The sequence below is a fragment of the Clytia hemisphaerica genome, unplaced genomic scaffold (genome assembly GCF_902728285.1).
Source record: "Clytia hemisphaerica strain Z4C2 unplaced genomic scaffold, Clytia hemisphaerica genome assembly, whole genome shotgun sequence".
Classification (NCBI taxonomy): Eukaryota; Metazoa; Cnidaria; class Hydrozoa; order Leptothecata; family Clytiidae; genus Clytia; species Clytia hemisphaerica.
Window position 1 is genome coordinate 237,959 of NW_027104293.1, and position 26,893 is coordinate 264,851.

At 35.9% G+C, this 26,893-nt stretch overlaps 1 protein-coding gene across 1 annotated transcript; it reads left to right on the forward strand.

The window, feature by feature from the left end:
• Nucleotides 1-4,608: 4,608 nt before the first annotated feature.
• On the forward strand, nucleotides 4,609-23,679 carry LOC136817136 (uncharacterized). Its single transcript, XM_067073470.1, has 13 exons — nucleotides 4,609-4,758; nucleotides 5,173-6,509; nucleotides 8,930-8,986; nucleotides 9,843-9,899; nucleotides 10,374-10,516; nucleotides 11,590-11,619; nucleotides 12,580-12,683; nucleotides 15,653-15,728; nucleotides 17,277-17,321; nucleotides 18,750-18,829; nucleotides 20,133-20,227; nucleotides 20,960-21,014; nucleotides 22,579-23,679. Exons 1-13 carry the CDS (start codon nucleotides 4,638-4,640, stop codon nucleotides 23,265-23,267), a joined length of 2,889 nt encoding a protein of 962 aa, XP_066929571.1. The 5' UTR covers nucleotides 4,609-4,637; the 3' UTR covers nucleotides 23,268-23,679.
• Nucleotides 23,680-26,893: the final 3,214 nt, after the last annotated feature.

The following is a 26,893-nucleotide window of genomic DNA, read 5'->3' on the forward strand; positions in this document are numbered from 1 at the left end:
ATCCCAAGGCAATTAAACTTGAAAACTTGAAATGAGACCAATTGTGTCCCTGCAAGCGATTTAGAGCACATTCAAGATCAGCCAGGATCGGCCAAGTAATTCTACGGCCCAAATCAGCCTGGTCCGGTTCGGATCGGCCAAGTCCGGTCTGGATCGGCCTAAAACGGCCAGGTCCGGTTCTGGCAAGTTACAAACCTGATAAAACAAAAATAATGATGTTCGGCCAATGTAAGACCGGTCTAGGCCAATGTAAGACCGGTCTAGGCCGATATGGACCGGTCCAGGCTGATACGAACCGGTCCAGAATCTTTTACGGAAGCCAAAATACTAATTATAAGCAAAATTGTTTTCAAACAGTCAGCGTTTTCGTCGTAAATCACTTACTCCCTTGTATATCATAACCTTGACTCACTCGCTCTTATGAATCCATTTAGAAAAGATTGTTAGAAATCCTCCTTAGAATAGAATTGCACTGCGTCCCTTTGTTAGTTTATTTAGACATCCCTGTATCATTTACATATCTCCCCTGTCAAAACTTGTATGTCAATATTTTTCTTCGTATTTCATACACAGCTAGTAAAGTAACACCAAAACCAAAAGGAATACCAATTGTTTCGACCTTTTAACTAACAACAACACAATCTCTGAAAAGGAAACTGTTAAGCCTCGTTTCCACAAACCGCGAGCGCGGTGCGGTGCGACCAAGTTACTATAAATAGAATCTGGTCGTAGAGACCTCGCGAACGTGGTTTAATTTCCACAGAGCGAGAGGCCAATAGAAAAAAAAAGTAATATAAAAAAAGAAAAAGTTCGTGAATATCGATTTATACACAATCTGTACATTTTCATATTTTATTTGCTTAATCAGCAGATTTTCTCTCTTCTGATTGGTTCATCAAACTCTGGTCGCAGAGAACGCTTTGGGAGTTGAAAATTTTCAGCTCCCAAAAGAGCTCAGTTGCGCTCGATAGAGCTCACACTTTGTGTACAAAAAAAATTCATTCGTGACGTCAATGAGCTATAAAAGGAAATTTTGATCGCACCGCACCGCGCCCAACCGTTCGCGGGGTTTGTGGAAACCCGGCTTTACTTGCCTTTCCTTTGCTGATATTCCAATAATACCAGTAATCTATTAGCTCATGAAAAAATATTCTCGTGATGGTTTTAGTGAAAACAAAAAGATGAAAATACTTCCTTCTTCTTGCTTCTGTTGTGGTTCTTTTCCTTTTGCTTTTGTTTTGATTTTAGAGTCAGAGACTTTTCAAAACAATTGGAAAACTTTTTTAATAATTTGATCGAACAATTTTCAAAACATTTAAACGTTCTCTGGAGTTCATTCGAACACTTTACAAAAAGATTCGAAAGTTTTTAGGCACGCGAGATTGTAAACAAAAAACCGTCATACGAAAAAGAGTTGCTTGTTTGTTTTCAGATCGGACTTGGCCGAATTTGACCGATTCGGACCGGTCTAGATTGGCCAAGATTGGTCAACATCGGCTAAATTCGGCCAGGAACGGTCCAGACCGGTCCATATCAGCCAAAAGTTTTGCTTTTTAAGGATCGGCCCATTTTCAATGTGCTCTAAATCGCTTGCAGGGACACAATTGTTAAACGTGCACACAGCAACAGCCAAAATAAACCCGGTTTATTTTTATTGTTACCAACCAAATTTTGACATTCAATTCCCCTGAGACAGCACTTTGTTTTTCAAATGACAAAATCCATTCTTCTTTATCCTTAGCTAACATCGACATCGATCCTGACAAAATTTGACAATGTTTAATTATCACAAATTGCCAAGAAAGTTTGTATAACGCAAACATTGCACAATAAACAAAGCACCAGATTTGACTACTAATCTACTGATGATCCCCAACACTGTCGTAAAGCTAGAATCAAGATTTTTTAACTAAGAAAATACTATGCATATCTTTTATTTGATTATCAATGCCAAAAGTGATTATTATTTTTTAGTTTAAAAATAATCTGTCTTGCTTCTACACTCACCCCCAGATTTTTTTAGTTGTTTGGAAGTATGACAAAAAACACATGTATAATATGATGAACCCGACTGACCAAAAGTGCAATTACATAAAGTCAGGCCAATGTTTGGAGAAAAAAAAACTTTTGTAAGGATGTTAAGCTTTTTGAACATCAACATTTTGTGACGCACTGATTATGTTTCCATGCCAACATTTTGAGACGAAATACTGCTTTAGTTGGTCTTTGAATATTGAAGTCCATGCATGTTTTCCCTCCTGACCAAGTTATCCAATTTCACATTGGCTTTATAACTAAAATAAATCCCAATCTAAGCTCCCAACTTTGTTGGTATTTCATATTTTGCAAGCTTGTAAGGCTAGTGGAGAGGCAGCATTCGCATTGTAAAAATGGAGATTCGCGTTGATGAATAGTTTTTAAAAAAATCACGAGGTTTTGGTTCTGAAGCTTTCATTTTGTCAAATAAAAGAGATTTGTAATGGAAAAAAAGTTGGTACTTTGCAGACTGTCTATAAAATACACACCAATCAACCATCAATATTGACTTGGAATTTTCACCAGTGGTTGATATTCACCATCTAAGACAGTGTAAAATTTCATCTTACATAGGTCACATATGCACGGTTGGTATCACTTTGTTTGTTTGTACAGACAGTTTGTTACTCTTGTTTTCGCAATGTTTTTGTTGATAGAGCCTGGTTTAGACTTTGTTTGGCCTTTATTTTGAAATTAAACACCCATCTACATCAAGCAATTATAATTTCTACCCTGACTTGCCCACTCTTTGAATGTAATTGACGACCTTATTTGATAACTAACAACATTCAAATTTTTTTCAAAATAAAAAATTTTTTTATAGAAAATTGCGAAAAGAACAATCTAAAACAAAACATAAAAATAAAAAAGTTATTACTAAGGCTAAAAAAGTGCAACCTAAAACTGTCTTTATTTTTTTTTTTAATTGAATAACAAGATATACGCTATTCTATTTTATTTGCATGGTATTTGTTTTTAATATCACTCCTTAATCTTGGCACCAAGTTTTTTCAAATTATTAAGAGTTTGACGGCAAAATTAAAGCAAGCAAAGCGAGAGAAAAATAGCAAAAGAGTCGTCTCAGACGACGATGTCAGAACGGCGCAAAAAATTAATCCTGTTCCCAAAAATACATATCACATGGAGTTTAGTCACAAACTTTGAGCAAAAAAAAGTCAAAGTAGAAAGGTCTTTGAGTGGGTACTATTTTCTGCATTTAGGATTATTATAAATGTTTGCTTTAGGATTTTAAGCGCACATTACATAAAACAATTTAATTTTTGTTCCTACCAAATGAATAATGGCACAAAGTTTTATTTGGTGATGGACGATAAAATTATACCTATACTATACTATAATGAAAACAGAGGGAATAACATATAGATAGAATCTGTTTTTTTCTATAAAAAAATCTATTGAATATAAAGTACTACTAATATTCTCAACTTCAGTTGAGCTAGAATCTGACAATGTATGTATGTATGTATGTATGTATGTATGTATGTGTGTGTGTATGTATGTCTGTCCGAAAACTTTTGTTGAAATTTGGCACACTTGTTCCTTGGGTGTTTTTTTCATTTTTTGAAAATTTTCATTTTTTAAGGGCGTGGTGATGAGTTTTCGCCAAAACGAGGCTAAAACTTTGGGGCAGGCTGGAGACTTCAAAAATGATTGGATTTGGTTGAAATTTGGCACACTTGTTCCTTGGATGAATATCTGGGTTTTTTTTTTCATTTTTTGAAAGTTTTCATTTTTAAGGGCGTGGTCACGAGTTTTCGCCAAAACGAGGCTAAAACTTTGGGGCAGGCTGGAGACTTCAAAAATGATCGGGTTTGGTTGAAATTTGGCACACTTGTTCCTTGGGTGAATATCTGGGGGTGTTTTTTCTCATTTTTTGAAAATTTTCATTTTTAAGGGCGTGGTCACGAGTTTTTGCCAAAACGAGGCTAAAACTTTGGGGCAGGCTGGAGACTTCAAAAATGATCAGATTTGGCCGAAATTTTGCACACTTGATACTTCGGCGAATCCCTGGAAGCGGTTTTTTCATTTTTTCAAAATTTCCATTTTCAAGGGCGTGGTCACAAGTTTTCGCCAAAACGAGGCTAAAACTTTTAGGCAGGCTGGAGACTTCAAGGGCTAATCCCTGTGGATGGTTTTCATTATTTTATAATTTCCATTTTGTGGGGGTGGTCGTGAGTTTTTAGTTGAAATTGGTTACAATTTTACAATTGGGCCTACGAATGATTTAAAAACACTGAAGTTGAGCCCAGTGCGGTTAGCACGTTCGACAGTTATAATATAAAGGTGTTTTAAGGTACATATTATATCGATGTTCAGTCTTTGGATATCAAGTATTTAAACAAATGGAAAACAAAAACTCATCCTATCCATAACTCTATTCTAATCTAACAAACACCTTTGTATTTTTAATTATACCTATCAATATTTTACCAACGATTCATCACAAAGGTGTCATTCAATCTTTGTTCCGCTTGGGAATGTCAAATCAGAAAGAAAGAACAGCAAACTTGACTGTTTGTAATTTGATTTATAACAAAATATTTTTTTCCTTATTAGAAGATATTGAAAAATAGAAAAAAATGAGCTTCCGTAAACGATCCTTGACCAAGCCAAATATTGGTGCAATGAGAAAGAAAATTGAAACATCGCCTGCTGTCTGCGAGAAAGATGACAAAGAAAAAAAAGCTGAAGAAAGTAAAGGTAAAATTAATTTTGTTTTTTAATTCTTGGTTTTTTTCTGCACCAAGATTATTAAATATGAAGATTTTCAGTTCAATTCGATACAGTCTTATTAAAAGTCCAAATAAATGTTATTTTAATGCCTTTCGAGCAAGCATTGAAAACGCCCTTTTGTACATAGACCAGCGGCCAAGGTAGTGAATTTTATCACTTCGTAGGGCACCCCTTTAGGGTGTAGAATTGACAAAAAATTTGCCTTTAAATCTCCTGCAGTTTCGAGTCTTAAGATTGTCTTGAATTGACACAGGGATATCCAGTCCTCCTTTGCTTCATTTTTGGAAGGTATTCCTTTATAAAAAGGGTTTCGAATTAATTATCCTGATCTAGTACGTTTCATATTGACCATAAACATGACTATAACATTGTGCATTTCAGGAGAAGGTAACTTGAAACCACCCAAGACACCACCAGAAGAGTCTAGTGCAACCAAAAAACTTTCCAAAAGAATTAAACCCAAAGTCAACCTTGGCAAAATAGCCAGTACCAGAGAATCTGCAAAAGAAGGAGAGCCAGAAAAGTTGGATACTGGACAAATTGCTGTCATAGGAAAAATGAAAATTGATTCTGAGCTCGATGAAACTAAGTGTGAAGACGTACCTAAAAATATGGACGACACAAATGCCAAATGCACAAAGGACCATGATTTAGTTACAGAAAAAACTGAAACTGTTGACAAAACAGAACCTCCAAAGAGACTATCAAAGAGATTGAAAGTTGGTCCAAAGCTCTCTTCAACTAGACCGAACACAGGAAGTTCAAATGGAAAAGCAAAGCAATTGGAAACGAAAAACGATTTTAAAGACCAGAAAGTTTTGAATTTGGATAGTACAGAGGTTTCAGATGTACCCAAAGCTCAAAATGATTCAAACAGGATTCAAGAGACTGGTAAAAGTACAAAAATCAGTGTAGGATCAATAGACACTAAATCGTCATCAATATCTGATGCTACTTCAGAAAAAGACACTTCTTCTTCAACACCATCAAAAGCTAATAAATCTCCGTCAAAAGCTCACAATTCACCGTCAAAAGCTAACGATTCTCCGTCAAAAGCTAATAAATCCCCGTCAAAAGCTAACGATTCTCCGTCAAAAGCTAACGATTCTCCGTCTAAAACTAACGATTCTCCGTCAAAAGCAACAACGTCAGTAACGAGTAATTCTCAAAGCAGTAGTGGTAGTAGCAAATTACAAAAACGTAAAAAAGTGATGCCAAATTTGAAAATACCAAAACCAAAATTAACCAAAACTGAACAAATTGATGTTGACAGTATAGACAATGTGAAAGAACCTATTGAAGACATCCCAGTGAACGAGGAGGACTCCGCCCAAAGACAGACACTAGTCGATGATGCACCAGTACAGAAATCCAAACGTGTTCATTTCGAAACTTTGAATACAGTAGAAACTTCTTATAAAAACAGTATTGAACTCAATAATACTGAAAACTCAACCAAAGGAAACGGACTTTCAGAAAGTAGCAACGAGCAGCTAGACAAGGAGCCAATCAAACCTTCTCCATCAATACTGAAGAAAGATCAATACGATTACAGCTCGCAATCTGAAGGAGAAACATCACATTCCACTAGTCTAGGTAAAGGTAAAAAGACCTTTAAACCTAACCTAGGAGTCAGGCGTCGGAAGAGGTTATCTTCGTTCTCAGCTTATTCATCATGTGACGAGGAGGAAGACTCAAAAGCAAAGAAGAAAGCGAAAGTAAGATTTTTTTATTTTCTTGTCGAATTATAGAAAAATTTTAACTTTTTTTGGGAACTTAATTTGACCCATGACCGAAAAGTTTTTTTTAAAGGAAATTCAATTTAATTTGGTTGATCGCTGGAAAAATAATTTTGACGGGTGTAGGATACTTTCTTTTAGCCAAAAGGCCTGAACTTTCGACATCGAATGGTTTTTTTAAATCAATATATTTTGGCGGTAATTTGGTGGATTTCAGGTAAATTCGCCAAATTTTCTTTCCGCCAAAATTTCTTCCTTATAAATGTAATTAAAATTATTGTGATTTTTTGTGGAAAATTTTGTCAACGCTTTCAAGACACGTAATTCAAATGTTTTCACTGGTTTAAGTTTTGGTTTAAAAGGGTGGAAAGATCTTTTGTAAGTTTAGCTGGAATGAAAAAGTTATTTACGGGGAATGTGAAATGGTGTGAATGGTTTTTAAAGGTTTTGTTTTTAAATATTAAGAGTGATATCGTTGGCTTGCTCTTCAATTTTAATTTACAGTATATGGCCCCCAAAACGGAGGCGGCCCCCAAAACGGAGGTTTTCATTAAAATTAAGATTCTGACTTGTAGATTTATCAGAATTAAACGATTTTTGTTTATTTTGAAAGAATGATGGTTATACTTAAAAATGAGCATGTTTTTTCTGGTTTGAAATAGATTCAAAATAACATATTTGCGTCTAAAGGAAATATTTTAACACCAAAATTAGACAAAAATTGCATATAACTCACTCTAGCTTCTTGGATATTGAAAATAAGTTATGAAAACGGGGTATAGGAAACTTTCTACACCTAATGCCGTTCAGAAAATGCAAATACATCTGTGACTTTAGAGGCTGGGTAAAAGATATAGCATCTTGAAGGTCAACCAGTATTTTGGAGCCCTAGAATCAGCATTGACAAAACCGAAAATTTTAAATATGAGAAAAAGCAAAAAGTCTTGCAATTCTATTCCTATCACCTTGAGTTAGTAGTTTATGACAAAAAATTAACATTATATATAAAATTTTTCGCTGAATCAGCAAAAACGGCAAATTCTGTCATTTTTTTGCAAAATATAGGAGAAAAATATCTTTAAAGCTTAATATTTTCAGTTTCAGTTGTGCTTTTTTTCTAAAATTTTCACAGCTTATTCCATACATGAATGGAACTATTTTCAAAAGAGATTTTTTTTCAAAATCTTGATTAAGACGTTGTTAAATCAAAATTGTCATTTTGAAAATTTCTAAATTTTCAGTTCGGACTTAGCAATATCGAAAATCTTGAAATATTTCATAAAAATCATAAATTTTACATCCATCGGGTCGTAAATTTAAGGGAAAGCACAAATATGTTCATAGTTTTCCCCCATATTACAACTGGGCTTAATAATTTGATTTTAACTACACCTCCGTTTTGGGGGCCCCAAACCTGCATTTTGACAACCAGGGGTATACTGTAAAAATTTTATCAAATAAATTTATGCCCAAAACCCTCTAAATCATATTTCAAAACTATGGTCAAAATTTTGTATTCATATCTTAAAGATATCTTGAGAAATCGCCAAAATTTCAAACCTCCGTTTTGGGGGCCATTAGAAAAAAGCTACCTATCTTTAAGCGATTGAAAAATATTGTTGAAATTGAAAATTTTGAAAAAGAACTTCCAGGAAATAAAGTAGAGATGTTAAAGGTTTTCATGCAGCAAAAATTTTTGTAAAATCTCTTTTCCTCTAGATTTAAGAGAAATTTCAAATTTGATCGCCGTTTTGGGGGCCACATACTGTACAAGCTTTTTGATATTGAATTGACACGAAAGATTGGTCAGAAAGAGAAGTTAAAAACAAAGAAAAAAAAGAAAACTTGTTTTCGCTTATATCAGCACAATATAACAATAGGCAGACACTGACCTGTTATGAAACATGTGTGTGATATGAAACGGAAACACTTATATAAAAACAAAACCTTTAAGACATAGACTATTTAAAAAGACTAATTAAATGAACTCTCGTTTAAAAGCCTCATCGTGCTTTTCGATAAAATGTTTTTGAAAAGGTGTAAGCGGCTCGTCAATGTCATCTTCATTCAAGTAACCCTCGAGGTAGAAACTTCTTCAAAACTTAGAAGAGAATTTCCGAGGATTTTGCGTAGTGATGACTTCACGTTTCTTACTAAGCGTTCATAAAAACCACCCCACCAAGGGGCTAAAGCCATTATAAATTCTTGTTTGATGCCCTGTTTCAAGAAAAAGTGCTTCACTTCGCGTGATTTGAAAGTTTTTGCACTACCTAAACTAGTGCTTTTCGTTGTGAAGCGAAATAAATTCTAGGGCTAAAGAATTCTTGAGCCTATTTGCTGATACATAAACAAACAAAAGATTTGTCATGATGATTATATTCTTTTTGTTTTCTTTTCAGGTTCTGAGTGAGAGTGAAGGTGAAGAGAGTCACAAAGAAAAAGTCAAAGAACGCAAGGTAAATTATATTAAACTTTCAAAAAGTAGGATTTTCCATTAAGAATTTTATTTGGAAAAGAGCTACATACACTACTCACTATTGTTAATAAAACAATAAATTGATGATATAGTGCCCGTGTCTCCATAACTCACACGCACGGGGAACACAAGTTTGTTCGAATTATGGAAATCTCGAGTTATGGAGATCTCGAGTTAAGGAGATTGGTTGATAAGGCATTGCTAACTGAAGGGACGAGAAAACTTGTTCGAGTTTTAAGCAGACATTCGAGTTATAATGGGTTCCAGTTATGAAGACTCCACTGTATGTTTTAAAGTGCTCTTAATATGTCAAAAAGGTGTCCACAATTTATATTATCAGCTTGGTATGTAATATTTTCAGAAATATAGGAGGCTCTACAGAAAGATTATTTTTCATAATAGAGTATCTATGAAAATTTTGTTTGCTTCTTAAATCTATTGTTAGGGTGTGTATTTCGTCGGCATTTTCTTGCCATTGAAATCTCAAATAACACTGTCCTACTCAGCCCACGCCTCATATCTTTTAAAGCGACAGTAGCATGAAGGTAGAGCATCCAGCTTCAGTGCGCAAGGTTGTAGGTTCAACCCCCTGCCGGGTCATACCAAAGATTTCCAAAATGGTACTTGATGCCTCTCAGCTTGATGCTCAGCAACTAAAGAGACGGATCAAGGGTACGTGGAGAAATTCAGGGAAAGGTGTGGTGCCCTCCCCTACCTTCGGGTAGACAGCTACAGGAAAAGGGAGCCTTCGGGTCGCCCTCGACTGCGGTCGCAAACTTACTTACTTCTTTTGAAATGCAATGAAATGTTACAATAAATCTTTTCTTATCCCTCAGGAAACAAAGAGTGAAGGTAAAAAGAAGAAAAAACGCAAGAGCAAGAAAGATTTAGAGGTTATTAATTTGTCTTCCTTTTCCTTTTTCTTGTCCCGTCATTCGAAAAGATTAAAACCGAGGACTTTCAAGACGGTATTTTTCGACCAAACCTTCATCATCATGGGCCGCGACGAGCCATTTTGAGTGAGGGGGCCAACATTTTGAATTTTTTTCACTTTTACACCCTCAAAACACCTTAAAACGAGATCTCATCGGGGAGAATAATAGTTTTTGTGGTTTGATTTGGTCTCAAACCAGCTTAAAATAGTAACTCTTAAAAAACTATGACATGGTCTACCAAAAAGTGGGGGGGGCATGAACCCTCTCCCCCCCCCCGTTGACGGGGCCCATGATCATCCCATCTTTGTTATAATGTTATTAGAATGTTACGTTTTGTTATGAATGCGTGCCATCAACAGAGTAAAACAGAAAAAAGGTCAGAGTTTGTAAGTTGTAATTCTTCTAAATAATATTTCTAATTTTTCTCCCAAGGAAAATGAAGAACTTGACGACGAAAATGAAGATGAAATTCCCTTCTTCAAAAAGAAGCAAAGGACTGTTCGAAAGTTTTGCACTGAAGAGAGAGATATCTCAACTTTGACCATGCAGGAATTGATATTTTACAGACCGAAAAGGTATACATTAGCACCTGAAGGTTCTATCACGTGTTCTGGACATGTCGTCTTGTAGCCTATATGAGCATGTCTAAAAGTTTTGCACTGAAGATAGTGATATCTCTACTTTGACCATGCAGGAATTGATATTTTACAGACCGAAAAGGCATACATACTAGCGCCTGAAGATCATCTTTTTATTACGTGTTCTGGACATGTCTCTTGTAGCCTATATGAACATGTCTAAAAATTTTGCATTGAAGATAGAGAGATATCTCTTCTTTGACCATGTAGGAATTGATATTTTACAGACCGAAAAAAACAAAGAAAATCCATGGGGGTCAATGAAATTGTGTGAAAAATCCAGGGAGGTTCCAGGTTTTTCGGCAAAAATCTAAGGTGATAGCTCAAAAAATCATGTCAGGGCATGAATATTTTGGCAAAAATCCAGGGGGGGGTCTGGCCTTCTAAAAATGACCTCCTTAACAGGGGGTAAATTTTTTATTCTGGAATTGCCCAATTAAATTATGAGGTGAACAGAACATTGGAAGGAGCAGGAATTCGAACTGCGAATCCTGGTTTGTTATGCTGACGCCTTTAACCACTTAACCATCGTTCCTTAAAAAAGTTCGGGTCACCAGTTCGAGTAATACTGAGGTTGAGCATACCAGGATAATCACGACGACAGACGATTGGTTGAAACTCACTAACCTGTTAAATTTTCGTTCGTGGTCGTGATTTTACCAATTTACTTAACTTCACTAACCTGTTACCGTCGGTTTGTATAAGTTTCCTATTTCCGCGCTAAGATTCTTGTCACTTTTCCGGAATCTTTCCGCTATTTTTCCCGGGTTAACTGGCATGAAATTAGAAAGGGTTTGTTTTTTAAAGTACGGAAAATCTTGTGCTTTCTCATACAAAACTGCCTAACTATACGAAGCTTTTTTTTCAACTACCCGATGTCCTGGTCTTTTTCCGCTAGAAAAGTGGCAAAGGAATCTTAGTGCGGAAACGGGAAACTTTTACCAAACGACGGTCTAGAGTATAGTGAGAAGTTGTTTAATGATTTTATTATTTTCTATTTTCTGTTTTAGTTTGCGGAAAGCGGAACTTCGCGTCAACAAGTATGTGTGCTTTCTTTCTTACTACTTTCGGGTACCTAATAGCCGGGGGGCGCTAATTAATTTTTCGAACATTTTCCACCCAGGAATTTTGAGATTTTTTCCAACCCCCCCCCCTGCTTATTCCAAACCCTCGGCTATTAGATAACCGAGAGTAAGCACCAAGTATAATGTTTGGTCAAGACATCTTTTTTTTAAATGGTCTTTTTTAGAAATAAATCATAACCTTCTTATGCTCCTTAACCCCCTTAGATATTTTAACGGGACAAATTGCTGCCATAGAAAAAAGGGAAAATGATTCTGAAGTTGCTGAAAATCCAGTAGATTCATGGTTAAAAAAGATCACTATAAAATATTGAATTCATGATATTCATGATGTAATCTTTTATACGGGAGCACACAAAATAATCCGGAACTAGTGGCAAAATTTGCCACTAGTCTTTTGTTATTTTGCCACTAGTTCCGGGTTATCTCGGGTGCTTCCGTATAAAAGATTACGTCATGAATATCATGAATAAAGGTTCGACTGACTGAGACATTACCTCATACTTTGATATTTTGAATGAATTATGTATTCAATTTTTCGTGACTTTTTTACATGAACAAGTGTATTTTGAACAACCGGCAAGTTAGAGGAGGTAAAAGTGCTGATTTTACAGTCGTCCTGAATCAGTCAGGGTTGAAAACACACATACATAAACTCGCTTATGACTTTTCATTATCATCTATTCTTGAAGAGACTATAACTCTGCCGATATGTAATAGACTTTATCGGAGTTTTTGATTTTTCTAAAAAAGCGATACATAGTGGGATTGTTTCGAGTGTATTACAATAGACTTCCCTCGAGGAATTCCTAAGAGATTTCTACTGTAATACACTCGAAACAATCCCACAATACATCGCTTTTTTAGATAAATCAAAAACTTCGATATGTAATTCCCTCCATCTCTCTCCATCCATAGAAATGATGATGTTGAAGAAACCGCAGAAATCTTACCTGATGGCGCAGCCGCCGACAATATAGATCAAGCGGACGGCATGAAACCCACGAAAAAGGAAGACATAGGTAAAGGTGTTCTGTCCACTGAACTTTAAATACACCCTGGAGGTGGTTTTCTCAATCCTGGCAAATCAAAATCCTTGATGGGAAGGGAGTTATTAAACTGGTATCTTAAAGGGACTAAAGAAACTAATTTTGGCGGAGCTTATTTTCGCGGCGCGATGGCACTAAATTGGCGCAATCTACGGAACTAATTTTCGCAGTTGGAGGTTTGATATTTCACAGAAAAGTGCTACCAAGTGGTATTTCTGGTCCCATATCATCCGAAGGACTTTTCTGTCTTGCTGAAAATTTGACAACCTTCTTCAGTGTTCGAAGTTTTCCCCGATAAGGTACAAAAAGAGGATTTTCCGTCTCCAAATTGAACAAAAATTCGGTAAAACATGAAGAATCTGGCCAGATTTGTTGTTCAAAGTCCATTTCCGTCTGTGATGAAAACTTTGCTTTGACCGCTGCTTCTTTAACTAAGGAAGGTTGAGCTACCACTGGTGTAAAAATGAACGTTCTATATAGCATAGATAGAAAAAAAGCTCAATTTTTCCAATCGTAAATTTGACCGTTACCAGGGTGTCTACGGGACCTTGAAAACCTTGAAAACTTTGAAAGTGAATGTAATGGGAAAGAATTCCTTGAAAACCTTGAAAATGCATGATTGTGACTGTATAGTTGTCTCGTTTTGGCTTGGGTCCTCACTAAAGTTTCGTTCTATGCTAAACTCTAAAAACTTTCTTGCTCGCTTCGCTCGCAAACCAAATACTGGTAGTAACATTTCTTGCATTATGTCAACAACTCATATCCTACTAGTTAAGTCGATTTGAGTTCTGAAAAACCTTGAAAATACCCAATAAATGGTCCAAAAAACCTTGAAAAAACACTTTGCCGAGCTCAATTTTGCCAAAAAAGCCTTGATAACCTTGAAAATAGCGACAGAATTCTGTAGACACCCTGGTTAAAAATCGCGAATTTTTCAACCAAAATTACATTCAAATAATATAGCGCTTTTGATTCTGTTTGATTCTCTAAAACAAGCAGCAAAAAAAATTCCACAATTCTATTCGATTAGGGGTAGGGGGTAGAGTAACTTTTTTGGGGGGTATCTTCAGATCTTCTTCGCCTGGTGTTTTTTCTGTTCCATATAATGAGAGAAGACATTTAAAAAAAATTTTTTTTAATTTTATGCATTTTTGACGAATTCCAGCCCAAAAAACTGCCAGGGGGGGGGGCTTTTTTACCGAAAAATTTTTTGATGTTTATTCTTCATATCTCTTCCAAAACTTGCTCAAATTCAAGATGTAGTGTTTTTTTATGAAAATTTAACCTATTGTGAGGCATTCTGATTGGCCGAACCCCCCTGGGGGTACTGATTCGCACTACAGGCAAAAATTGGAAAAAATGAAATTTTCTGGCCTTTTCAGGCCTGTAAATATGTCAAAACTATTGCAAATCTTATCTTTTTCACTTGCTGTACTAATAAAATCCCTGCTAAGAGCCATTTTTCAGGCAAAAATCCAAATTTGGACTGAAAAAATCTCTAAAGTGACAATAGGCATGGGCCTGAATTTTCTTGCAGTGATAGTATTCTGGTAATACTGCAGGAAAATCAAAGTCATCTGGGCTTGGGATTTGGGTATATCCACCATTTTGGAATTGAAATTCTTGCTATAATGCAATATTTTTGCTTGAAATGTTGCAATTTAGCCAGTTTTAGCACAGATTTCAATTCCATAATGGCAGATATACTCGAATCTTAAACCCAAATGATTTTGATTTTCCTGGAGTATTTCCAGAAGACTATCACTGCGAAAAGAATTTAGGTTCATGTCTATTGCCATTTTTAAGATTTTTCCAGTCAAAAATTGGAATTTTGATTGAAATATTGCATTTTATGAAGAATTTCAATTCCAAAATGGTGGATATACCCAAATCCCAAGCCCAGATGACTTTGATTTTCCTGCAGTATTACCAGAATACTATCACTGCAAGAAAATTCAGGCCCATGCCTATTGTCATTTTAGAGATTTTTTCAGTCCAAATTTGGATTTTTGCCTCAAAAATGGCTCTTAGCAGGGATTTTATTTCCATAATAGGGGACATAGACGCATCCCAGACCCAAATGATTTTGATTTCCCTAGAGTATCTCCAGAGTACTATCACTGCAAAAAAAATTTCAATTAGCATTTAAACTCAATTTGTAGAAGCTTGCCTTAAAAAATGCTTTTTTTTGATAAGTATGATTTTTTTTTGCTAAAAAGCAATTAAAAGCAATTTTTGAAGACGCCATTATGATTTTTGAAAAAAGTGAAAATATTGAAATTCATTTTGTTTAAAGACTTTTTTGAAGACTTCCATCTCTGAATATTTCAGATGTGTGAATCAATTAGTTTAAAGTTTATGAACTTACAAAATTGGCCTTAAAAAGCATTTTCTACCAAAGATTGGCTTAAAACAGCTCGTTCAGGGCTCCAACGGGCACAATTTTCAATCCAATATGATTATTTTGTTGTTTCTTCATAAAATTTAGTACAGCGAGTGAAAAAAATAAGATTTGCAATAGTTTTGACATATTTACAGGCCTGAAAAGGCCACAAAATGCCATTTTTTCCAATTTTTGCCTGTAGTGCGAATCAGTACCCCCAGGGGGGTTCGGCCAATTTTGGACTTCTGACCTTAAAAATTGCGCAGAATGCCTCACAATAGGTTAAATTTTCATAAAAAAACACTACATCTTGAATTTGAGCAAGTTTTGGAAGAGACATGAAGAATAAACCTCAAAAAAGCTGATTTTTCGGTAAAAAAGCCCCCCCGGGCAGTTTTTTGGGTTGGAATTCGTCAAAAATGTGTTTAAAATTTTTTAAATGTGTTCTATCATTATATGGAACAGAAAAAACACGAGGCGAAGAAGATCTGAAGATACCGACTTTTACCCCCTACCCCTAATTCGATCTCAACTCTTTCCATTTTTTTCTCATGGCTAGGTGGTGAAGACGAAGACATGATGGCTCCACAAGTCATGTTAGATGAAAACGGTGATGTTGTCATCAATGAAACCAGGTTTTTTCAATTACCTTCACTCTATTGAGCTATTCCATTTTATATCAACAATAGACAAACATTCCATGAAGTAATTTGAGCAAAACTTCTGTGCGTCAATTTAACTGACTTTTCATTTTTCAAGGGGGTAAAAACGAATTTATATGTTTTTTTATAAGCATACAAAATCCAAAAGCTGGCTCGGAAATGCTTTAGATCGAGAGATTTACAAAGCTGAAAAATGCTTTGAGGGATGCTTATATCATAAGCAACATTTTAGAGAAATTTCGAAAATCCTGCCAAAAACGAACAAATTCTGACAAATGAAGGCTCAAAGTAATGTTTAGCATTTGCTTTAATTTTTCACATATATGAGCTTAGATATGCTTATAAGCGCAATGTTTGTAAAAAAACATGTACCCACGGTCACTTTAAGGCATGAAAAGAATTTTTCCAAGGGTTTTTTGAAAAATTTTCCATTTTCCAGGGCGGAAAATGGAAAATGTTTTTTGACTTGAAAAGGCTCTTCCAACCCCCTGTATGGAAATTTAACGGAATGACCCATTCATACATACTAGCAAGTTTATGCATCGAAGGATATCGAGGGCGACGGTAAGTGAAATCGACGCAAAACAAAAGTACATAGTTGATGTACGGCTCTATATCGCTCACCTAGACAGGCGACAGTATTTTGGTGTTTTTACGCCGTCGGCAAGCAAATTGGATGGATATTTTGGTTACATGTCAACTTTGCTTTGAACCGTCTCTTTCGAATTATCTCGAATACATAAACTCGCTACTACGCTGTTAAGGGCGTTTTAGACTAACCAAGCTGATATAGCCACGGGATTTCGTAAAATTTAATCAGAACATTCGCCTTATTTGTTCATTTTGTGATGTAGGTGGGGGTGACCTTTTTCAGGTAGGGGTTGGAGGGGTGTTGCCCACTATGAAGCCTTATTTGTTCATTTTGTGATGGTTGTCTGTCCACTTTCAGGATTGGGATTTGTGTTTACTACAATTCTCTTTCATTTTTCTAATTTTCATCTTTCTGAAGAGTTGCAACAGAAAAATAGAGCGTTTAAGTTTGAACGTGTATCAGTATTAACCATTCAGTTGAAAGCCCGAAGGGCTAGGATAGAATCTTTAACCGTTCCCAGGCAAGAAAAAATTAAGCAACTTATTTCCCATCCAAAACGCGCCTAGAACGCGCCGCAATCATGACAACGGATTGTATCTAGCGGTTCCTTTGTTTTTGAGGACTGTATTTTTTGAAATCTAGAGATTTTACTTTCAATCCGGCGTTTGTGTAAAGACCACACGCGGGCGTTCTGGAAGGGAAAAAAGTGTTTTCATTTCTGATCCAGGAATCTCGAGTATAGCCCTTCGGGCTTGGAAGTCAAGGGTATTGACTGCTTTTTCTGTAAGTGCTTCCTTGTTTGGAGATGATAAAAAAATAATTTGACGGTATTTTGGTGTTTCCGACCCCTGTACATCCGCCCCGCGACGGAAGTCAGCCATTTGGAACACTGAACATTGAAAATTCCTTTAATACTTTTTGTGTTTCAGTTTGACTATCCGTAAAGCAGTGGATGACAGCGAACTTAAAAAAAGGTAAGGCCTGAATTTTTTTTTAAATTGTGAATAGAACAAAGTGAAAAAACCTGATTTATCGAAATGTTTAGAGCTAGGTATCTGTAGTAATTGTTTAACTAACTCCGATGAGTTTTAATTTATTTGCAAATTTGGACTGTTTGACCCTGGTCAGAATTTAAATCCAATTTTGGATGGGTGAAGGGGGGAATGAAAATTTGAATAGTAAAGGGGGGAGGAAAGGGGAAGAGGGGGGAAACATCGATAGTTGGCAAATTTGGCGGGGGAAGTGTGAAATCACTTCAACTTTATCTCAGCAACTGAAAAATTCAGTCTGCTTTTCTAAGCAAGTTTGTCTACGTTAACCAATTTTCGTTCTATTTTTTCTAGTATTCCTTTTGCAGCAAAATTTTACGTTTGTGTCACCAGGTTGAAATTTGAGAAATTCAGATGGGTATAAAGGGGAAACAGATATTTTCAGAATTTTCTAGGGGAAAGCAAAAAAGAGGGGGGAAACTAAAAAACTGAAAAGTCATAGGGGGGGAAGAGGGGGGAGATTTATAAAAATCAAGAATTTGGTGGGGGAATAAACCCTGAAGGACACTAAGACATATCTCATAATATTTGCTCACACAGCAGTCTTAAATACAAAAGGAGACACAGCTTTCTCCCCTCCCTCCCACACGAACACAAACAAAACAAATTCTTTTGTTTAACTGACCAAGCCAGCCAAGTCACTACTTAATTTTAACCAAATCCTCGCGCTGGTCTTGTTTGCTTTGGCCGAATTCAGATTCTGATCTGGTTCGGTGTGGCGGAACCAAAACTTTACAAATCATATCAAAGCTTCAAGGTTTATTATAGGTCCAGAAAATAAAACGGAAAAACCTAAAATTTCATTAACTATAGTTGCTTATAATTCAAATGGCCCCTCGATAGAAATCCATATGTTATACTCCGGGATATACAGCTATCCATAGACCATTGTTCGATCCTACAATCATGGTCAAAATATATTGACATTTTAGTGCATTTTAACGTTTTTCAGACTTTAAAGTTCTGGTTCGGGTGAGAATTGCTAATTTAATTTAGCACTTTTACTTTCTTTCATTGAATATTTTGATTTTAGAGGGGTTCGGTGGCTTCTAGGCTATATTCCAAGCCTTACTCGAGCAAATACTATGAGTATGAGCTTTTAAATCCTGAGATCCTAAGGTTCTAAGTTTTAAGTTTCATGTTAAAACTCAGAGTTAAAACTCTACTTTCCAACTGTAGTTTAAGGCGCTTAAAAATCATTTGTGGTGTTTAAAATTTCGCCGGGAAATCCCCTTTCTCTCAATTTTGTCCATGATTGTAGTTGGTACAATTTTGATGCTGGTTATTTTAATTAGTTTGCTACTGCAATCCTGAGATTTTCAGATTTCATTTTTTACATTCTAACATCTTCAGTGCTGTCTTGTACGAAGATTCCATGTCTACCAACACTCACAGACGTCGTGTGTCAAGGGTCAAACGCTGGCGTATGGATGGTAAGGGTCTGTTTAGACTTTGTTGTTTTCAATGATATACACACCCCCTTCTCATCACAGACCCACTGGGAACCTTTCCCACTGAAAAAAATTGCCAAAAACATGATCCCCACTGAAAAATTATACTTTAATTTTTGTCCCTGCCGAAAATAACTAGATAAGCATATCCTCACTGCAAAATATTGTGCTATTTTTCCATCGCCACTGAATTTTCTGGCTAGAAAACAATGGAATTCAAATCCTCTGCCATAAAAAAAACATGGGAATATCAATCCCCATCTAGTTTTGATCCGTTATTTTTTACCCCCACTGTCTGATAAAATCCCACCGGGTCTGTGAGAAGGGGGTTATATACCCTGGATATTTAGATTTTCATCCCCTGGACACGTTTTTTTACTCCTGGACAAGCATTAATCGACCCCCCCCCCCGGACATTAGAAATAAGCCCTCTACATTGCAAATTTCCCTATTCATATGACGGGTTTTCCCAATTATTTCAATGTGGATACCTAATAATACCTTCCACTCTCTTTAATTAATTACACTATGACCATCTGCACCTAAGATGATTTCGGCCAAATTATTCTTATTTTTTGCGTGGACAGCCCAGTTACCTAAGGACCTAAGACAGTCCTTCCGTCGTTTTCACGGGTCCCACGACCTCGGTCCGCCTCGGTAAACATTGTTCCGTCTGCCTCGGTAAACACTTTTCCGTCCGCCTCGTGCGCCTCGGTAAACATTGTTCCGTATGGATACGGAGGGATTGGGATTGGAACCGGGAACCACTGCTTTGTGGCACTGATGTCTCAGACCACTCGCCCAAAACCCTTTTAAAGGGCCATAAAAGTACTGACAAAATTTGTAAACAAGCCATATGCAGCGTGATACAAAATCAAAACAAATGTCACATGTCAAAACAAAAAATCGAAACAAATATGGCTGATTTGATTGTTTCAATTGTTTTACAAGTTTGTTTTGAACACGTGATTTTAATTGTTCTCTTTAATGACACGTGGTTCGCGCAATGTTTATATTTTACTACTTTTATGTCCCTTTAGATGATGGAAATTGAAAGTAAAATCATCACTTCAATACTTTATCGGTCAAAACTTAGTCGGCCCTAAGAGACTAAATTTTGGCTTGGTGACTAAAATTAGGGCCGACTAAAATTAAGGCCCGACTAAGTTTTGGCCGATAAGGTATTTGAATTTAATTAAAAAACTCAACTCAACCTTTAAGACTGAAGAAGAAAATATTCAATGGTACAATTTATTACTGAAAAAATCCCTTATTCTTTTCTTAGAAACACTTCGATTCTACAAAGCGTTGAGCCAGATCGGAACAGATTTCACATTGATGAGTCAAGTCTTTACAAGGTTCACTCGGAATGAGCTTAAGGTATAATACTCTCTTGAATTTGGTGGATTTTTCCGGCTTTTGGTTAAATCGGCCAAATTAAATAACCTACCAAAGTTCTGAAAGTTGACCATCCGCCAAATAAAATACCCGCCAAATTTAACAAAATCTTTTTAGGATAGAAATGTTATCTAATATCAGCATTTCTAAATAAAAACTATCAAGCTACCAAGTAATTTTTTATTTATGTGTCAAAGATTTCCCCACCAAATTAAATCCACCGCCAAATTATACTAAAAACCCGCTAAAAATTGCATATTGCGCAACCGCCTAATCAAGTACACGTGACTTGCTAAATCAGGTCTTCGGCCGTTAAATCAGGTCTTCGACCGTTAATTCAGGGCGCTGGAGCGCCCTCATTCACAAACGTCGGAGCGCCCTCACCCACAACCCTAACGTGATGAGCCATAGATTTGTTAAGTAATGACACTACTCGTAATGGTTAGATCCCGTCTTTAGAATTTGGTTGTTACATATGTGTAAGAATGATAGAGATAATGTTTATGTATGAAGGAGATAATGTGTCTATGTAAAAGATATAATGTGTCTATGTAAAAGATATAATGTTTCTATATAAAAGAGATAATGTTTCTATATAAAAGAGATAATGATTATGTAAAAAAGTAATGTTTCTATATAAAAGAGATAATGTTTCTATATAAATGAGATAATGTTTAAGTATTAAAATGCTGTATACTCTTTTTTTCTTCTCAGAAAAAGTTCAAACAAGAAGAAAAAGTCAATTGTGATCTCATCGATATGGCTTTGTGTAAGTCCTGCTTTATCAAACCCTCATTTTTCTTCATTTTACTTCAATTTTTTCCATACTGTCGTTTTGCATAAGATTCCCATTCTCGCACTAAAATTCCCTTTGTCACTTTTCTAGCGGAAAAAGACCAGGACTTCGGGTAGCTGAAAAATAAGCTTCGGAAAGTTCGGCAGTTTCGTGAGTAAACACAAGATGTTCTGTACTATAGTAGACCAGCGGCCGAGGTAGTGAATTGTGTCACTTCGTAGGGCACCCCTTAGATCAGGGAAATTTTTTTATATCATGCTCTTAATAGGGTGTAGAATTGACAAAAAAAAATTTACTGCATTTTTCGAGTGAATCGATAGAATTATCAAGGGTTGACTCAGTAAAAAATATCGATAATTTTCAATGCTTAAACCAAAATATCTCGAGATCTAGACATCGATAGTTAACAAACCATACCATTTTTTGGATACTGCTAATTCATGGCTATCCAGCTGTGAGAATGTTTTTTTTCTGACAATGCTCCCAGAAAAATACTGGCATCATCGGAAAAAGCCCAAAACGTCGATTTTTCGCCTTAAAAATGCCATTTCTCGGCACCAGGTGGTCGAAACTTAATAAATAACCCCATTTTCTTCATCTACTTTTCACACTTAATCCATTGGTAGCATTGGATAATTGATTTTCAGATCTCGAAAAAACCGTTTGTAAGTTCTATCGATTAACTAAAAATCGATTCACTCGAAAAATGCAGTAAAATTTTTTTTGTTAATTCTACACCCCATTAGGAGCATGATATCAAAGAATTTCCCTGATCTAAGGGGTGCCCTACGAAAAACTGTTTTAAGGCCTTTTCTGATTCTCAGACGCTGGTCTAAAGAAACAAACCCTTTCCAATCTCATACCGGTTATCCCGGGGAAAATAGCGGAAAGATTCCGGAAAAGTAACAAAAATTTTAGTGTGGAAATGGGAATTTTATACTAAATGACGGAAATTAAAGGAAAACAAAACAAAACATTTCTCGGATTGCAAAAAAAAATATCAAATTTTTAACTGCACTGATGTGCTATTTTGCAAAATCCCAGTAGAACTTGATTCAAATCTGCGAAATCCGCCAAAGTTTATCTAATCAAAATACTCTTAGGTGCCAAATAAACGGATGGTGGGTTCAAATAAACGGGGGGGTTGGAAAATTTTCGAAATTTGAAAAAACGGAGGGGTATCTAATTGCCGGGGGGGTTGGAAATTGTACTTCTGAAAACCCAAAAATAAGGTAAATATAGGCTAAAATCAGGTTTTTGGGAGAAAAATAAGGGGACTTCTTTTTGCCAACTGAAAATATTCTTAAAATTTAATAAACGGGGGGGGGGGGGGGGGGGTTCTAAAAAGGTCTGGGGTTTTTCGAAAAATTAACAAACGGGAGGGGGGGCGTTTATTTGGCAGCAAAATTTGATTTCAATATAAAAAAGTATCAAATCTGAATTTCACTTGACAAGACATTCCGTCAGTTTTTCTCTTCTCAACACACCTCTTATTACTTTGGTTGTATATGATAATAAAGGGTTTTTGTTTTCACAGCAAACCGTTTACCGTTGAACATGGAGATCTTTTTGCGAGGCAAAGAGGAGCGCGAAGAGGAGGAAAAGCTGAAAGAATTACTCGACCAAGAAATCGATTCTGAGGAGAACAAGGCGAAAAAAAGAAAAAAATCGAAAAACAACGCCAAAGGCGGAACAGGAAAAGGGCGGAAGAAAAAGGGCGCCAAGGAGAATGACGGGGATGAAAGTAGCGAAACTGAAGAGGGACAAAGTTCTAAAAGTAAGACCAAAGGAGGAGAGAAAGGCCACAAGAAAAAGACCGCGAAGGAGAGCGAGGGGCTTGAGAGCGCTGATGAGGAGAGCTCAATCGTTGATCAAAAACAGAATAAGAAATCAATTAACAAAGGTCGTAAAAAAACAATTAAAAGCGATGACTCTCGAACGGAGGGCAGTTCTTCGAATAAAGGACCCTTGCTGGAGAGAGACATGCCCAAATGTATTGTTCGCATAGAGAAAACGAAAGTTCTTAAAAATGTTAAAACTACGGACCAAAAACAGAATGAAGAAAATGCAGACCAGAACGAGTTAGATAATGATAATACTGATTTTCAAAGGACGCTCAAAGATGTCCCCGAAACGGACTTGACCGATTCCGGTTTTGAGAAATCGGAAAAATCGGGGAAACAGAAACATAAACGTTTGCGAGTGATTGATTCGGATAGTGAATAGTTCTTTTTAATTTCTTTTTTTCACTTTTCGGTTTTGCTTTTGAACTTTACATACGTCTGGTATTCTTTGATTCCTATTTTAACCGAGTATCTCTTTTGTGAAGTATCTTATAAAAACTCCAGCTCATCCCAAATTATCTTCGAATTAAAAAAAAAAATCGAATTACAGGGATTATTTTATACCACTTTCCAGTTGAACAAACTGACTTTTTATTTTAAATTATATAGAAAGATTCAAATTCGGTTCAGAGTATTGAGGGTTGACTGTGGATTAAAATTCGAAGCAAGCACATTTTTTATGTATATATACTTGATATATAAACAAAACAAAGAGACTTTGTGTAACATATTTTTAGCGTTTTTATATATTACGAAAAAGCAAAATATATACATGAGATGTTAACTCTATTGTATTACAATCTATCCTCAATATACTTCATTAGTAAATATAATTGGAACTTATTTTGGCAAGAACTAATTTTAAAAATGTTTGCCAAAAATTCAAGATATTGATACCCGGATAAAATGAACTTTCTATAATAACCTCTAATTTTGGTCTAAAACAGCCAACGTCTAGATAGAAATTACTGCCGGCTTCGCAAAATCAAAATATATTTTTTAGGCTTTGTGCTGCTCTCTATTTCTTTAACCGGGCTCGCATTGGGTTCTTCCAGAAAAAATTTTTACATGGGGGATGGAGGATATTTTGTCCGGGGGGAGGGGTAGCAAAAAATCATCAAAATTTGCCTTGTCCGGGGGGTAAATTTGCTCTGTCCGGGGTAATTTGGGGTGTCCGGGGGGCATCAGATCCTTGTCCGGGGGTAAAACCTATTGTCCGGGGGGCCAAAAGTCACCCTGTTCGGGGGGTAAATCACTAAAAATTGTTATTATATCCTCCACCCCCCATGTACAATTTTTTTGTGGAAGAGCCCATTATTGATTTGATTTGTAAATTCTTCTCGTGGAATATTCGTTTTTCATATAAGAACTTCCAAAGTTTTTGAAGGCTTTGCTTTGAATATTCTTATAGCTTTTTGAGTTTTAAAACTTGAAATTTGTTGCCCTTCTTCTTAAGATTTTAGCCATCGAAGTCTTATGTTCTTATATAGTTTATTCTTATAAAAAAACGTGTAGTTCTGTCAATGGCATTCGAGATGTTAAAGTCCAAAATTTTTCCGAGCAAAATTGCCCTCAAACAGAACAAGTTTACCCCGCGGACAGGACAAATTTTGACACTATATCCTACACCCCTCATGTACAGATATTTTCTGAAAGAGCCCTATTTCAGTAAAAGAACCTTTACCAGCTGGCACACAACGTTGTTTTAACGTTCATCTAACGTTGTATGGACGTTGTGAACGTTAGATAAACGTAGATAAACGTTTACTCTCGGGTACCTAATAGCCGGGGGGTTTTGGAATAAGCGGGGGGGGGTTGGAAAAAATCGAAAAACTTAATAAGCGGGGGGGCTGGAATAAGAATGTCCTGGGTGGAAAATTTTCGAAAAATTAATATGCGGGGGGGGGGCGGCTATTAGGTACCCGAGAGTAAACAACGTTATGTGCCAGCTGGGTTTTTTATATCAATTTTGGAAAAAGCTGGTCAGGGAAAACCTGGACAAGTCGGGGAATATTTTATTATGTCTTCCTAAGTAAGTCGGGGAATTTAGTTTTATAAATGCTTAAAATCAGAAGGCTCCTATCTAATCTAATAGTCTCTATTTTTCCAAAATATTCTGTGTTGAACCCAGCCATGATAGGTCCTTCTAGTGAAAAATACAGGACAATCTACCGTGAAAAGCACAGGTCAAAATCATATATCGACACTGTGCCGACCAATCCAGATTCTATTCAGCGGGCAATCAACGCAGAGAAAAGCAACCATAACGACCATCCAAGATCTTGGATTAAGTTCAAAGTTGATACTTTGATTCCCGTCGTTGAAAAGACAACTCAAAAATGTCATCAATGCTTTTTTTAAGAGTTCGTGATTACTGTTATACATTTGGGAATCGTGTAAAAGATTTCTTTCGAAAGAAACTCATTTCAATTACACTTGCAGGTTTCTGGGGAATTTGTAAATTGTAAACTGCATACTGATACAGTCTGGTAGACATTGACAATATGGTAATATTTACTCTTCATCTTTGATTTTTTCTACAATGATTAGATTGACACATGCGCGATAAAATTTCTATTATTGGTCTTAGTAAAAAGTCAGAGAAAATAATTGGTAATAAAACTTGGGACCCTGTAAGAAGACAGTATAAAAAACATCGCAAAAAAAATCAGAAAAAAACATGATGGCGACTTTCCTTTTCCTCGTTGAAGATCATAGGAGTGAGCGGAGATCCAATACGGAACGAGTTGTGGTTTTTGCCTCTGATACCCGGCCAACGTTTCTGACCCATTATAATATCTTTGTTGCTCCTTCAAATATCCCGAAATTATAAAAAAGAAAGCTACGTAAACAAAAAATGCTACTTTACAACACAGCATAAAAATCATCAATGTTTATGTTTTTTTAGCATAATCACAATAAATTAAATGAGAAATATCATTCTATTCTAGCATGAAGGTAATAAAAATACAGATGGAGAGAAAACGTCTCGGTAATGACCTAAATGGTCGTTGAAATCCTTTTATAAATCTATTCAAAGCGGCTTTTCTTTGATGTAGCATCATTGGAAGCAAAAAACATCAATTTATAACTTTATAAGAACAGAAAGAGACTGTTTGGTTGATTTTGAAAAACTTAATTTTGCTGAAAATCCTTGTTAAAATGCGATTCGAAATAGTTTCAACTGATGTAAGACTAAAACAGTATATTAATTTCATAAGGACACATTTTTGGGCTGGCATTTTGTTAACATTGAGAGTTGCATCACATTATCATTGAAAGTTTCTTATCTTAAAATCTTCACGTCTAAGTGGGAAGCGGTTTTCATACTCTGACAAAATGATCGATACAAGCCTACAATACGTGCCATAATATATTTGCACTTTTGGCTAATTTACCATTTTTCGAAAATTGAAGTTCGAGCGAGAATGTCAATTTTAGGCCCTCAACTTGATTTCATCGATTATTTCGATCTGGGAGGGATTTATTGGTTTCTAGGCTATATTTCAAGCCCTAGTGGACCATTTTTGAACTTTTGGATACTCAGATCCTAAGGTCCTAAGTCTTAAGTCTAGCGTTAAAACTCAGAGTTAAAACTCTACCCTTCGAACCTACTTTAGAGCACTTACAAATCGATTGTGGTTTCAAAACACCCCGGTGAATTTCCCTTTTGTGACAAGTATTTTGTCCCTGATTGTAATCGTAACACATAATTCTTTTTTAAATCTATCGATGGCTTTATGGGCAGCTTCCCCTAGAAGTTTGGAGTATTGTGCTTATTATGTAAAGTTTTTTTCAATTTTTCATGACAAGGCTATTATATTTCAAGATACTTGTTAAAAATGTAATGTCTTTTCATTTATCTTAAATATTCCCACGAGTATACCCATAATTAATCATCTTATTCCCAAAGCAACCAAACAGCTGTTTGCTTCCGATGATAAATCAGAATAGAACAAAAGGCATTGACTCTCCACCTATCTTTATTAACTTCATGATTCTACTGTA

Bases quoted from the DNA above. Each gene is read 5' to 3' on its own strand.
- LOC136817136 (XM_067073470.1), top strand. From the start codon at position 4,638: ATGAGCTTCCGTAAACGATCCTTGACCAAGCCAAATATTGGTGCAATG. The intron at 9,900-10,373 runs GTTATTAATTTG...TTTTCTCCCAAG, and splicing joins AGAGCAAGAAAGATTTAGAG to GAAAATGAAGAACTTGACGA. The intron at 11,620-12,579 runs GTATGTGTGCTT...CTCCATCCATAG, and splicing joins GCGGAACTTCGCGTCAACAA to AAATGATGATGTTGAAGAAA.